We start from the raw sequence: 13,901 nt of genomic DNA, 5'->3' as shown, positions 1-13,901 counted from the left end.
TACCAATTAACTATTGTTCTCCAGATCAGTGTTGCATGCGTATTTGTCCTGTCCCCTCTAACGGCACCTGAAGAAATGGTATTTGTAACCTCCACTAAGTATAATTAGTGAAAATAATAAAAGTAAAATGGAATATAACTACATTTCAAAATAAACCTTTAGTTTCCTTTGTTTCCTTTTTCCTGCTTTCATTTAAAAATCTCTGCTTCATCCCTAACCCAAATACAAACTGATTAAAGAGATGTAGATAGGAAACAAAACGTGAGTTCTAAATGCAAAAGGTGTGCCTTCCTACACATCTGCAGCAAACAGCAGCTAGACAAAGCCAGGTTAGAATATCTGATGCATGCTCACACCACTGCAAGCTACCATAACATCTAATGCCCGTTTCCCTCTATTTGGCTCCTTTGCAGTAGAACAACTCCTAGTTACCATCACTCAAGTGATATTTTAACTTCTCATACTTAATATTTGTTAAGCACGTATCAAATATCAGTTCTTGCTGTACAGTTTGGGATATTTAAATAAACAAAGCAAACAAAACTCTCCCCACTGTGGTGCCCGCATCCTAGTAGTATACATTCTATACGCTGGAGTATTATTATGCCTCCTCTTTTCCAAGATGAATCACTCAACAATTTATTCCTTTCTTAAAGCCTATTTTCCCCTAATAAGAGCAATCTTTGTTGCTGTCCTTAAGGCCCACTGTATTTTCTTCAAATCTCTGTATCTGCTGTAAAGATTAAATACATAGACTGTGATCTACAACAATGTAACCACTGACAAGTTCATCTTGCCAGCTGCCCAGATAGAGCTAGTTTATGAAGATGGAGGAATTGCAACAGAGAATGCGTTCAACACATGCAGAGCAGGCTAAATGGGAGACTGGAGTTTTATTATTACTCAGATTAACCTCCCCCAAAATTTGGAGGCCAGGGTTTTTCAAGACAGTTTGGCAGGCACGAGGCTAGAGAGTGGGGAATGCTGACTAGTTGGGTCAGGAATGAAATCATAGGGAGTTGAAGCCGTCTTCTTGCTGTCTTCAGTTCCTGGGTGGGTGCATATAACTAGTTGAACCAGTTTACTAGTCTGGGTGGCACCAGCTGGTCCATCAGAATGCAGGGTCTATAAAACACCCCAAACTCCAATCTTAGATTTCACAATAGTGATGTCATCCATAGGAGCAACTGGAAAGGTCAGGAGTCTGGCTACATGACTCCTGAGCCATAATTTTTTATCTTGTGGCTAATTTGTTAGTTTTACCAAGTCTGTCTGGTGCCTAAAGAAGGAAGGAGTTTGTTACAGAGAGGCACTGTTATTATCTTTGTTTCTAAGTTAAACTACAGGCTGGGTGTAGTGGCTCACACGTGTAATCCCAGCACTTTGGAAGGCCAAGGCGGGTGGATCACCTGAGTTCAGCAGTTTGAGACCACCCTGGCCAACGTGGTGAATCCCCATCTCTACTAAAAATACAAAAATTAGCTGGGCGTGGTGGTGGACATCTGTAATCCCAGCTACTTGGGAAGCTGAGGCAGAGAATCACCTGAACCCAGGACACAGAGGAGGACAGCTTGCAGGTTAGAAGCAAGATAGAGTCTGTTAGGTCAAATTTCTTTCACTGCCATAATTTTCCTGTGTCAGATTTTTCCCATTAACATAATTTTTGCAAAGGCAGTTTCAGTAATAGTGAAATGTAAGACCATTTTTTAGAAAATTCAAATGACTTATTTTGCATGTAGCTATGGAAGTAAACACAATTTTATTCACATCAGGTTTTTAAAATTTTTTGATTAGGTAAAACATGATTTACAATTTTTACATAAAACTAAGACTTTCACTGAATTTTATACTTTTCAACCCACTGGTATAGCACCATGTAAACCTAACTCCATCTATATGCTTTCATGTGTTTTTTATATTTCAACTTCTTATAAATATGAATTACCTTTCATTTTTAAATTATTTGCATGCATAGAATGTATTTTGAATGAAGAGGAAAAAATTAGACAAATCCACAATGAGAGAATCTTTCTTAGTTTCTGCAAACTAAACTCTTGCCCATAGACAAGCATCCTGCCAGTGTGGGGTATGTCTGTGTGTGTATCTTGGATACGGTGATCACATTTGAGCTTATTTTTCCTACAATTCCTACATCTTTTTTTCCTTTGTACTCATGCTTAGTGAGTTCCACCCATATTATTCTGAAGTTTATTTTTCTTCTTTAAATTAACACCCTTACAAATGTCCCTAGTGAACTGCATGCTGTTTGTTGCTAACCTGAATTTCGATTACATCAAATCTATTAAGGTGATTTACTCATACAGGATAAAAACTTCATGGTAACAGAAATAGAAATATTTGTTATAGGATCAATGTCACTTGATTTAAATGTATTTGCCTATAAAAATGTTTCCAAATTTACAACAGCAGACATGTTGGGACCATTAATGTTTTTATTCAATTCAATTTAGTACAAAAAAAAAAGCATTTCTTGAGTAGCTACCAGCACTGAGGCACTGTTGGGTTTTTAAGGTATAGCAATATGACCATGCATTACCATTTACCTTTGAATGCATCTTAAATCCCTTTGGAAATTATAAGCATGCCTTACCATAGCCTCTAAACATACACAAACTAGGGTAATTAAGAGGACTGTTTCCATTCTGTTTTCAAGGGTAATGTCATTCCAGTCTAGTGATTCCTAGTCAGATATAATGAAAGTGAAAAATAATATGCTTCATTGTTATGTATCAACACTATTTCTTAAGAACAAGGAAGCACAGGCATTTTGAGTAAAATGACTCACTACCAAAATTTCAGATGGAGAATTTTAAAGTAAGACAACGAAATCAATGAGTCATTAAGTCAAAGAAAACACTACAATGGAAGTAGCAGAAATAAAACATAAATGAGGGGTTTTCTGTGGAGGCTCTTCTCTATAAAAGTACCAGAGTAAAGGTTAAAAATCAATGTTGTCTGAGTGGCAGACACCATCAGGAGGTAGCCTCAGAGTGCTCCCTGAGGCCTCTGCTAATAACATGTTGTTAATGCACAAAACAACTGGCAACCCACAGGAGAACCCTGATGTTCAGTGACAGCATGTGTGAGAAGCCACACTCAAGGGGCAGATCCCAATGAAGAGCTAAGACACCATGGCTCTGCACCAGGCCTGATACTTATAATGGAATGCAGGAAACACTAGCCTTAAATATGGCAGCTTGGCACAGTGAGTATTTTAAGCTGAAGGAAATGAGAAAACTGTGGAAGCAGGAAGGTCTCCCTGACCCTCTCCAGCCCACTTTCTCCGGAAGCGGGCCATAGAAACTGAAATTCCCTCTTCCCTCTCTCCCCTGGTGCAGGCCACAGAAACTAGAATTCCTCTTGCTTCTTCTCCCAGGAACCACACCCAAAACCTGGAAAGGGCACTTCTCTGACCTTCCCTCTCCTTGTTTCCCCTAAAGACCTTCATGTGACAGCTGTCTTACTTTATACCTGGAGGAAAGAAAAACCTCACAGTGACTCCAAGAAAAACCTGGACAGACAGGCCTTACTAAGTTCCCCACAGTTCGTTACCACTAGATCACACCCTTTGGTTCTCCAATCACACTTAAGTGTCTATAAAATACAAAATTTTCCCTAGGTCTTTGGATCATCATTTCTGAAGGCTCCTGAGCTACACAGAACTTATTTAGGTGAATTTGTACGCTTTTCTCTTATCAATCTGTTTTTTTGTTATGGGGTCTCAGTTGGGAAGCTTGCAATGGGTGAAAAAAAAAAAATCACATTTTGTCTCCTGCATTTACAAGCATTAAATTTAGAACAGAAACTCTGCAACCCTGGCAAATCTTTTAATAACTACACAAAAGAAGTCATAAGATCATTTACATGGGTTGGTTTTAGGTGAAGACCTGCTGTAGCTGTTTGCTTTCCTGTTTGTTTGCTGTGTGAGCTTAGGGTTAAGGGGCATTACTACAAACCTAAGAGAGCTCGCTCAGCCTTGGAATGCAGTAGACACTAAAAATACAGTCAGCCTCCTCCCTTTGTCTTGCGGATCTGGTTATAGTATCAGGGAATTCACCACTGGCCAAAGCAGTGCCACACTTTCCTATGATTTACAGAGTATTCAAGAGCTTCTGACTTTATGGATAGCCTGTGTAAAATTTCAAATCTTTTAGCAATAACTTTCTAATGCAATAACTTTCCCAAGAACAGGATTGGAATTTTTAACAGAAATAACAGGAAGCTAGAAACCTCTAGAGAATGTTTGAGCCTCTGAGCCTCTGAGTTTAGGAAGCAGAAGGGCGAAAGTTACTGATGTATAGTATGATATAGGCCAGGAGGACCTTCAAAACCTTAACCTTAAGCTAAAGATTTTTACAAATGTCTATTAATAAAAAATCATAGTAACAGTATTTCCTCTGTAATCCTCAAAGATTACACTCACCTCACCTTATTCTGAGGATTGATGCTGAACTGATACACATTGATAGAGCCAGACCCATTTTTTAAATACTGAAATATTGAGAGCGACAGGAGTCGGTCTCCTAAAATGCTAGGCAGACAGGAGCATGCCCCTGGCAAAACTCCTCCTTCGAGGTGAAAACCCTGAAACCCACAGCCCAAAGTGAAAACTTCCATCCTTGTGTGTCGGCTCTCTCCTGATTAGTTCTTTCTGAATAATGTCTTTTTACCAGTCTAATGTTGCCTTTTCCAAAATTACCTATGACCTGCCCCACCTCCCTTTCCTGTGCCTATAAAGACCCAGACTCAGTCGGTAGAGAGGATAAGCAGCTGGACATCAGGGAGAGGTGACTTGACTCCAGAGACAGTGGCTGGATGAGGCAGGGAGTTGGCTTAACTTCAGGGTAGAGTGACCTGCCCTTTCCATCTTTTTTCTAGCTCCCCTCTCCGCTGACAGCCACTTTCATTGCTCAATAAAATTATCCGCATTCACCATCCTTCAATTTGTCCATGTGACCGCATTCTTCTTGGGTAGCGGACAAAAACTCAGGATGCACCAAGTGCGGGTACCCGAAAAGGCTGTCACACTGGCCCTTTGCTCTCACTGGCTATGCAATGAGACAAAGGGCCCACAAAACTGATAACACACTGCTGTCTGCAGACGGTGGAACTAACAGAGCATTGTAACACATCCCTTGTGGGACCTTGGGGTTGCAGGCACTACCACCTGGATGCTGCCATGGGGCCTGAAAGAGTTTGCTCCTGCTGGTGCTAAAGCAGCTGGCCAGTTTTTGCACTCACTTGCTCCAGTGCCCACACTTGTTTGCTCGCATGCTGCCTCCTATAAGGGGTTGAGCAGGGTGGGCTAAGTAAATAGGCTCCCCTGTTGCAAGACCTGCAAAGGGGTCAAGAAAATATCCTGCATCAATATTTTCATATTGGATGATGAAGAGCCATCATCTGAGCCCCTTTGTGTCTCCCTCATGTTCTGGTTGCCCTAGAATGGGAGAACCCCTAGAAGTCACAGCCCACTGCCAGGGTTAGGTGTCAGGGCCTGGATCCCAGCACAAAAACAAGGCGCCCTGACGGCATGGCCAGCCAATGCCTCATCCACATCTTGGGCCCTCAAGGCTCCTTGCTCCTTGCTCATCCTGAAGGTTGCACTCTAGGAGTTACAATGTACCAAACTGCTTGTTAAATACAGCATTTTGAATATCACCCCAGCATGTATGGACCTATTATTTCTGGTTTGCTCCTTTACACAGCTCCCCTTACCAATGTCTTTTGCATTTAGCTACTACTTTACACACATGTGTTGCCTTCAGAGGCTTCAGAGGAGTGACCTTAACCCTCTGGACAAGCCTCATGTAACCTAGCTATGGTGTGCTTATCTCCAAAAGGCCTAGGGAATCTCTGCCTTATGTCCAATATTTCTTATTTTAATGTTCTGTATATCAAATTCTGTGTAACAAACTCATTTATGCTCTTTCACCTTTATCAGTCAGTTTCACTGGGTTCTCCATTTTGGCTATCTCTTCCCCAAAGCAAACAGAACAAATGTCTCCGGCTTTTTTTCAAATTGCGAAATATCTCTAAGAAGAAGTGATACTTGGGTTTGAAACTCCAGTGCATGATTGCCTGCCTCAGCTCAGCTCAGCATGATTGCCTTCCAGCATACATGGAAGTCCTGAACCTGGCATTTCATCATGAGAAACCCTTCAGGAAGGGAAAACAGAAGGGGCTCCCAACATTGATGCAAAGCAGCACAATGTAGGCTGGCGTGGCACAGAGTGTTCTCCCACCTATTTCAGAGCCACTCACTCACCTGACATACTGTCAACAAGGCTGGTTCTTGGGAAATTTCTAAAGAAAACCTTGGTTTTGTGTTTAGAGTCACCTCTACCTCATGTATCCTGACTCTGGTCTCCTCATGGGTGCAAGCCAGTTTCTCCATCCTGTTATTCTCAGTCCTCCACAACGGGGCCTTAGGAAGTGGGCAAACCTGAATGAAGCCTCAGCTCTAAGGCCACCTGGGGACTCTGGGTGAGCTACTTAACCAGGCTCACACTCAGCTTCAGCATCTGAAGAATGAGCATGCCAATAGTTTCTTTGTGGTAGGATAATACTTCTGTGTTTTAATCTGTACATCTCCACCCAACTTCCTGTGATCACCAGATTCTTTCAATTGAATGCCAAGGACTTCTTCCAGTCCCTCAGCCCCATCAGATAGAGCTGAGTCACCCATAGCACAAATAGGAAGAAAAAGAAAAAGCATGAATATTAAGTGTAGGACAAAAAAGTTCTGCTAAAAACTTACAGAGGAAGTTCACTCAATGGGAAGAACAAAATAACCAGTACACTGAGAAAAAAAAATGGAAGAGTCAGAGAGAGGCACACATGCTGAAAGTGAAGAACCAAGAAATCACCATTAGGCTAGAGTATGAGGCAGCTAAATAGAAAGTGAGCAACCACTGAGAGGTCCCTTTGGTTGCTACCCAGGGAAGATACACATTTCAAAGCTGACCCATTTTCAACTTTGGAGTGACACTTACCTGTGCCTCCAGAAACTCAAACACAAACACTAAAGCATGTATTATATAGTAACACATTACTTCATGGTTCTGAACACTCCTACGAGCCCCAGAAGGGAAAGGCTTGTATACCTTGTGAATGTTGAGGATAGGAAACCTACTTACTGATGTTCCTCCTAGGACGCCCCATCCTAGGGGGTGACTGAGCATTAGATGAAATCGTACTCCTAACTAGTCTAGTCACAGTAACAGTATTACCCATTTTTATCTCAATTAGTCCACTTACCAGTGTAAAGACTACAAGCGTGACAGTTTGTCTCTTAAGCTTGGCTTCATCTTCTGTGAAATGGTGATAAAACCTACCTCATTATGCACTTGTGAGTAGATCAGGGATATTAACTACACGTGTATATGTGCATGTGCTTCGCCTTTGCATCGTAAGCATCAGTGCAGCTCACCTGACACAAACTCACCAGTCTGCAGCACAGACAGGGACCCTGGGAACCATGAAAGGTTGAAGTCCTCCCTCCTCATACCCCAACAAACACATGCAAGTTCTCCCTTATGGCTAGACATCATGACTGGTAAGAAGAGAGACGGGGGACCTCAGAATTTATCCAGAAGACCAAATTTAAACTAAACTATTTTAAACAATAATAGATAGAGAGCATTAACAGGAAGGTTAAATGTGCACTCTTACTTGTTCCTCACCCCACAGAAGAATTATGAATATATATAAGCTGTTACGTTAGTTGTCTTCCACATCCCCTCCTAAGGCTCAAGGTGTTAAAGAAAAACCCTTGTCCGGGCACAATGTCTTAGGCCTATAATTCCAGCACTTTGGGAGGCCAAGGCAGTGGATCTCTTGAGCCTAGGCGTTGGAGACCAGCCTGGGCAACATGGCGAGACCCTCTCACTACAAAAAGTACAAAAATTAGCAAGGCATGGTGGCAAGTGCCTGTAGTCCCAGCTACTCAGGAGGCTGAAGCAGGAGGATCACCTGAGCTGCTGTGAGCCAAGATTGCATGACTACACTCCAGCCTGTGTGACAGAGTGAGACTCTGTCTCTAAAAATAAAAATACAAAAAGAAAAACCCCTAATATTTAGAATTTAAAATAGCTTCCTTAGTCAAGTACAGGGTTTCCAGTGGTGGAAATTCAGGCACCAAAAGGAGCAGTAAGGAAACACTGTTGAGCTGGCCTTTCTAGAACCTTGGTTCTCAAAGCATCATTTGTGGACCAGCTTCAGTAGCCACAGCTGAGAGCTTGTTAGAAATGTAAACACTCAGGTCCCACGCCAGCCTTCCTGAATCAGAATCTACTTCCTAACACAATTCCCACGTGATCTGTACATACATTACATTTCAGAAGCCCTGTCTAGAGGGTCAGGATTCCTCTCTTATCATACCAGGCATGTGGCTGCTCTCCTCACTTATTAAAAATACCAGTCAAGGGAGACCACCACATGTAACATTCAATTTCCAAAACCCACTCAGAAAGTGCTATTCTCATGTCTACAACTGGCAAATGTCTTAAACATTTGCTGAGAGAAACAAGAGCAGATGCTTACCATTCCATCGCATCGGCCATCCTTGATTCTTAGATACATTTGTGCATTTTTCACACTTTCAAACATGCAAATCCCAGAGCTGATTTTATGCACTTTCCAGTAGGATTTTTCAGACTGGCTTCCCACTCCAGTGCAGCTTCCATCAGGCTGTAGACATAGGGCCTGATACAGGCTTGTAGCAAGTAGAACCACAGCACTGTTGAGGAACACCCCCTTCAGAGCAACAAACAGAACAGAAAGGCAGTCAATAACAGGCTCGTGTTTGCTAGAGGGAGACAGCTATAGGGGCGATTCTCTTTAGAATTGACCAGTGACCAGGAAGCTTGGTGGCTGAAAATGAGCAAAAGAAGTAAATAATTTAACTGCTATGAAAAGGTAAACAAAACTAAAGGAGGTTGATTTACTTCAGTTATCATTTGTTGACAGTATAAAGGCCAGCATCAGATGCTACGGAGATTTTTTAAAGATACAAAACACAAATATTTCTCTTAAGGAATTTACTATCACCTTAAACAAATAATGGTAATGTTAAAATAAAGCACAATAAAAAGTATGCTATAAGAGTAACTGAATTACGGAATACCCTCTATGGATATTTTAATGTATGCATATAGGAATGAATGTAAAAAGATATCAAATACAAATAAGATATATTTAAGAAAATCATATGTAATCATTAACTTAAGAGGAATATATAAAAGACTCTTGAAAGTTAATTAGAAAAACACTAACACAGTAAAGAACTGATAATAGATAAATACTCAAATCACAAAAGAAAAATACAAATGGTGAATAAACATAAGGAAAGGTAATCCACACTAGTAATACAAAAAAAAAATAAGCTAAAATTGGATGTTTATTCCTCTAGAAAATTGTCGAAGCTCTTCTCCTTAAGGGCCATACTCAGTGACACTGAGGGCAGTGAGATGGATGTTTTTCTACACTGCTGAAAGTAGTTGGGAACTAAGAATTTAACTTTACCCAGAGAAGTCTGACCTTCGCCTCAGCTTCTGAGTGGTAATCTATTTACCCTTGGAGTGTCATGCCTGATAGGAGTGTCGTTGTTTGCCTGCAGACCTTGGGCCAGCCAGATATTAATAATGTGACTTAGGTTAGGGGGCTTTGAGTCAGAAAGTGTCAAGTGACCTCCTCAGAGGCTGGAGACTGAGACCAGCCACATGGACTCCCTACAGGATGGAAGCCCATTAAAGACTCTGAATACCAAGGCTCGGAAAGCTTCCTTGGTTGGCAATACTCCGTGCATACTGTCACACACCAGTGCTGAGAAAGTACCTCTGTCTTGACTCCATGGGGAGAGAACCGTGCACCTTCCATATTTGGTGCTTTTCCTAGACTCTGCCTTATGTGTCTCTTTGCTTAGCCAATTTTAATCTGTATCCTTTCTCTATAATACACTGTAACTTTGAGTATAACAATTTTCAATGGGTTCTGTGAGTTCTCCTGGTAAATTATCAAGCCTTGATAGTGGTCTCAGTGTCCCCCAAACTCTGTGGTTGATGTCAAAAGTGAGGATAGTATTACCCTAACTTTATAGTTGGCTTAACTTTCACAGGAGTAAAAATTGGGACATCTGAAGAAATAAATTTGGCAGTATGTTCCCAGGGCCTTGAAAGTTTCACATTCTAACCCTTAAGTTCAATTTTTAATTTTCTAGGCTAAGAAAATAATAAATGGTGTGGTCAAAGGCATATGTCAAAATATACATTATAGTATCATATGCAGAAGTGGGAAAAGAGAGAGATTAAATGTGCAACAACAAAAAGACATATACGTGTGTGTGTATACATGTAATACTTACATTTGAGTATTATGAAACCATTAACTTTAAGTTTAACCTTAAGCTAAATAACATGAGATGTCTGAGTTAAAATTATGTTGTTTTGGGAGAAATAGTAATGTGAGAAAGTGTTTATTATAGAGTAAGTACAGCCATACCTTCTTTACTTGCACTTCACTTAATTGTGCTTCACTTTATTCGCTTCACAGATACTTTTTTTTTTTTTTTTTAAGAAACTGAAGGTTTGTGAGAACCCTACATCAGGCAAGTCTATCAGCGCTATTTTTCCAACAGCATGTGTTCACTTCATGTCTCTGTGCCACATTTTGGTAATTATCACAATATTTCAAGCTTTTCATTATTATTATATCTGTTATAGTGATCAGTGATCTTTGACGTTAACCATTGTAATTATGTTGGGGGGCATAAACCATGCCCATATAAGACAGTGAACTTAATCGACAAATGCTGTGTGTGTTTTGAATGGCTCCACTAACCAGCCATTCCGCTATCTCTCTCCCTTGCCTCGCTATTCCCCCAGACACAACAGTATTGAAATTAGGCTAATCAATAACCCTATAATGACCTATAAGTGTTTAAGTGAAAGGAAGAGTCACATATCTCCTGCTTTAAATCAAAAGCTAGAAATGATTGAGCTTAGCGAGGAAGATCTGTCAAAAGCTGAGATAGATCTAAAGCTAGGCCTCTTGTGTAAGGTAGCCACGTTGTGAATGCAAAGGAAAAGTTCTTGAAGCAGATCAGAAATGCCACTCCAGTGAATACATGAATAATAAGAAACCTAAACAGTCTTATTGCTGATATGGAGGAAGTTTTAGTGGCCTCGAAATAAGACCAAAACCAACCACAATATACCCTTAGCCAAAGCCAAACCCCAAGAGCAAGGACCTAACTCTCTTCAGTTTTACAAAGGCTGAGAGAGGTTAGGAAGCTGCAGGAGAAAAGGCTGAAGCTAGCAGAGGTTGATGAAGTTTAAGGAAAGAAGCCATTTTCACAATATAACAGTACAAGGTGGCAAGTACTGATGGAGAAGCTGTAGCAAGTTACCCAGAAGATCTAGTTAAGATAGTTGATGAGATTATCAACAGATTTTCAGTGAAAATAAAACAACCTTCTATTAGAAGATGCCATGTATGACTTTCAAAGCTAGAGAGGAGAATTCATTGCCTGGCTTCAAAGCTTCAAAAGATAAGTTGACTCTCTTGTTAAGGGCTAATGCATTTGGTGACTTTCAGTTGAAGCCAGTGCTCATTTATCATTCCAAAAACCCTAGGGCCCTTCGGAATTGTACTAAATCTACTCTACCTGTGCTCTAGAAATGGAAAAATAAAGCCTGAAGGACAACATATCTATTTATAGCATTGTTTACTGAGTATTTTCAGCCCACTGTTGAGACCTACTGCTCAGAAAAAAACAATTCAAAATGTAACTATTCATTGACAATGTACCTGGTCACCCAAGAGCTCTGATGGACATGTACAAGGAGATTAATGTTATTTTCATGCCTGCTAACACAATATCCATTCTGTAGCCCATGAATCAAGAAGTAATTTCAACTTTCAAGCCTTATTATTTAAGAAATACATTTCCTAATACTATAGCTGCCATACAGAGTGATTTCACTGATGGCTCTGGGCAAAGTACATTGAATACCTTTTAGAAAAGATTCACCATTCTAGATGCCATTAAGAACAATTACAATTCATGGGGATAGGAGGTCAAAATACCAACATTAACAGGAGTTTGAAAGAATTTGATCTGAAACCTCGTGAATGATTTTGAGTGGTTCAAGACTTCGGAGAAGGAAATAACTGCAGATGTCGTAGAAATAGCAAGGGAACTAGAATGAGAAGTGGAGTTTGAAGTTGTGACTGAATTGCTGCAATCTCATGATAAAACTTGAACAGATGAAGGGTTACTTCTTATGGATGAGCAAAGAATGTAATTTGTTGAGACAGAATAAACTCCTGATGAAGACACTGTGAACATTGTTAAAATGACAACAAATAATTCAGACTATTAATAAACTCAGTTGATAAAGCAGCAGCAGTTTGAGAGAATCGATACCAACTTTGAAAAGTTCTACTATGGATAAAATGCTATCAAACAACATTGCACGCTATAGAGAAATCTTTCTTGAAAGAATGAGTCAATCAGTGTGGCAAACTTCATTGTTGTCTTGTTTTAAGAAACTGCCACAGCCACCCCAACCTGCAGCAACCACCACCCTGATTCATGAGCAGCTGTCAACATCGAGGCAAGACCCCCACAATAGCAAAAAGATTACAACTTGCTGAAAGCTCAGATGATCGTTAGCATTTTTTGGCACTAAAATATTTTAAAATTAAGGTATGTACATTTTTTAGACATAACGCTGTTGTACACTTAATAGACTACAGTGTAGTAAATATAACTTTTATAGGCAATGGAAAACTCAGGAATTTGTGTGACTAGCTTTATTGAGAAATTCGCATTATTGCAATGGTCTAGAAATGAACCTACAAAATCTTTGAGGTTTTAAATCTAAGTAGACTTTAGCCGAATACTGATTTAATAACTATGCTATACTAGTTAAGATAATTATTTTCACTGAAAATCTTTTCCTTTGCCTTTAAAATACAGATAGTATCTGTTAGTGTTTTTTGATGTTTATTTAGTCTCATGGTGTGGTGAAATTCTCAGTAAATGCTGGAACAAAATAAGAAACCTCATAAATGCTATTATATTTATATATCATTTTAAGATAGATTCACAAACACATAAAGAAAAAAATAAGTATTATGAAAGCATCAAATGTATGCAACACTCAAAGGGTATAAATTCTAATTGTTAGAAAAGTTCAATATACACATTTGTTTGACTTCCAAATGCAAGGTTCTTTAACTTTTTATTAAGAATTCCCACATTCATAGTTTAATCTCCAACTTCAATTAGAGGATATTAATCCCCTCGGAGTGTCATTGCTACTAAAGCTGTCATCCCTATTGCCTTTCAAAGTCTGGCAAACAGAATGGAAATAGGCACCAATGCCACCTAGTGGGAAGTGATTTGATTACTGCATTATGACTCAATTTAAGATTTTTCCTCAATAGAGCAAAAGAAAGTTGGGATTTAGCAATATAAACTTTAATAACTTTCCCCATTTTACCTTGACAAAAATCACAAATTCTTTTGAAAGGTTTGCATAGCCTGCTGGTGATGCATCAGCTATTTTGCCATGACGATCAAAAACAACTGTGTGACCAGGAACCAGTGCCGACTCAAGAAGTGCACAGCGATTAGGCTGATAAAGCACCCGCAGCTCAGTAGTGGCTTCACCACTAACCTAAAAGGAAAAACAAAAAACCCTCTAAATTAGCAAGAGAAAAACTTTTTTAATGTAATCACATTATATACATATACAGGTGTCTACTTCATTTCATGGAAACTTTGTACTATTTATAAAATCTCATGATTTTGAAATTCAATAGATTTTATTCCCCAGAGTTATTTCCAATGACTTGCTCCAAGGACTTCCTTCTCT

General features: G+C 39.7%; 1 protein-coding gene across 1 annotated transcript in view; it reads right to left on the bottom strand.

Annotated features, from left to right (window-relative positions):
- Positions 1 to 13,901, bottom strand: part of RP1 (RP1 axonemal microtubule associated) — a 267,355-nt gene that overhangs the window by 162,305 nt on the left and 91,149 nt on the right. The window contains exons 13-14 of the mRNA XM_077942819.1: positions 13,527 to 13,703; positions 8,563 to 8,775 (exon numbers count right to left, since the gene is read on the bottom strand). Coding sequence (XP_077798945.1) covers positions 8,563 to 8,775; positions 13,527 to 13,703 — 390 coding nt within the window. The remainder of the gene's footprint in view (positions 1 to 8,562; positions 8,776 to 13,526; positions 13,704 to 13,901) is intronic.

Source organism: Macaca mulatta, chromosome 8, assembly GCF_049350105.2.
Source record: "Macaca mulatta isolate MMU2019108-1 chromosome 8, T2T-MMU8v2.0, whole genome shotgun sequence".
Lineage (NCBI taxonomy): Eukaryota > Metazoa > Chordata > Mammalia > Primates > Cercopithecidae > Macaca > Macaca mulatta.
This window is presented reverse-complemented; position numbering and strand designations above follow the sequence as displayed.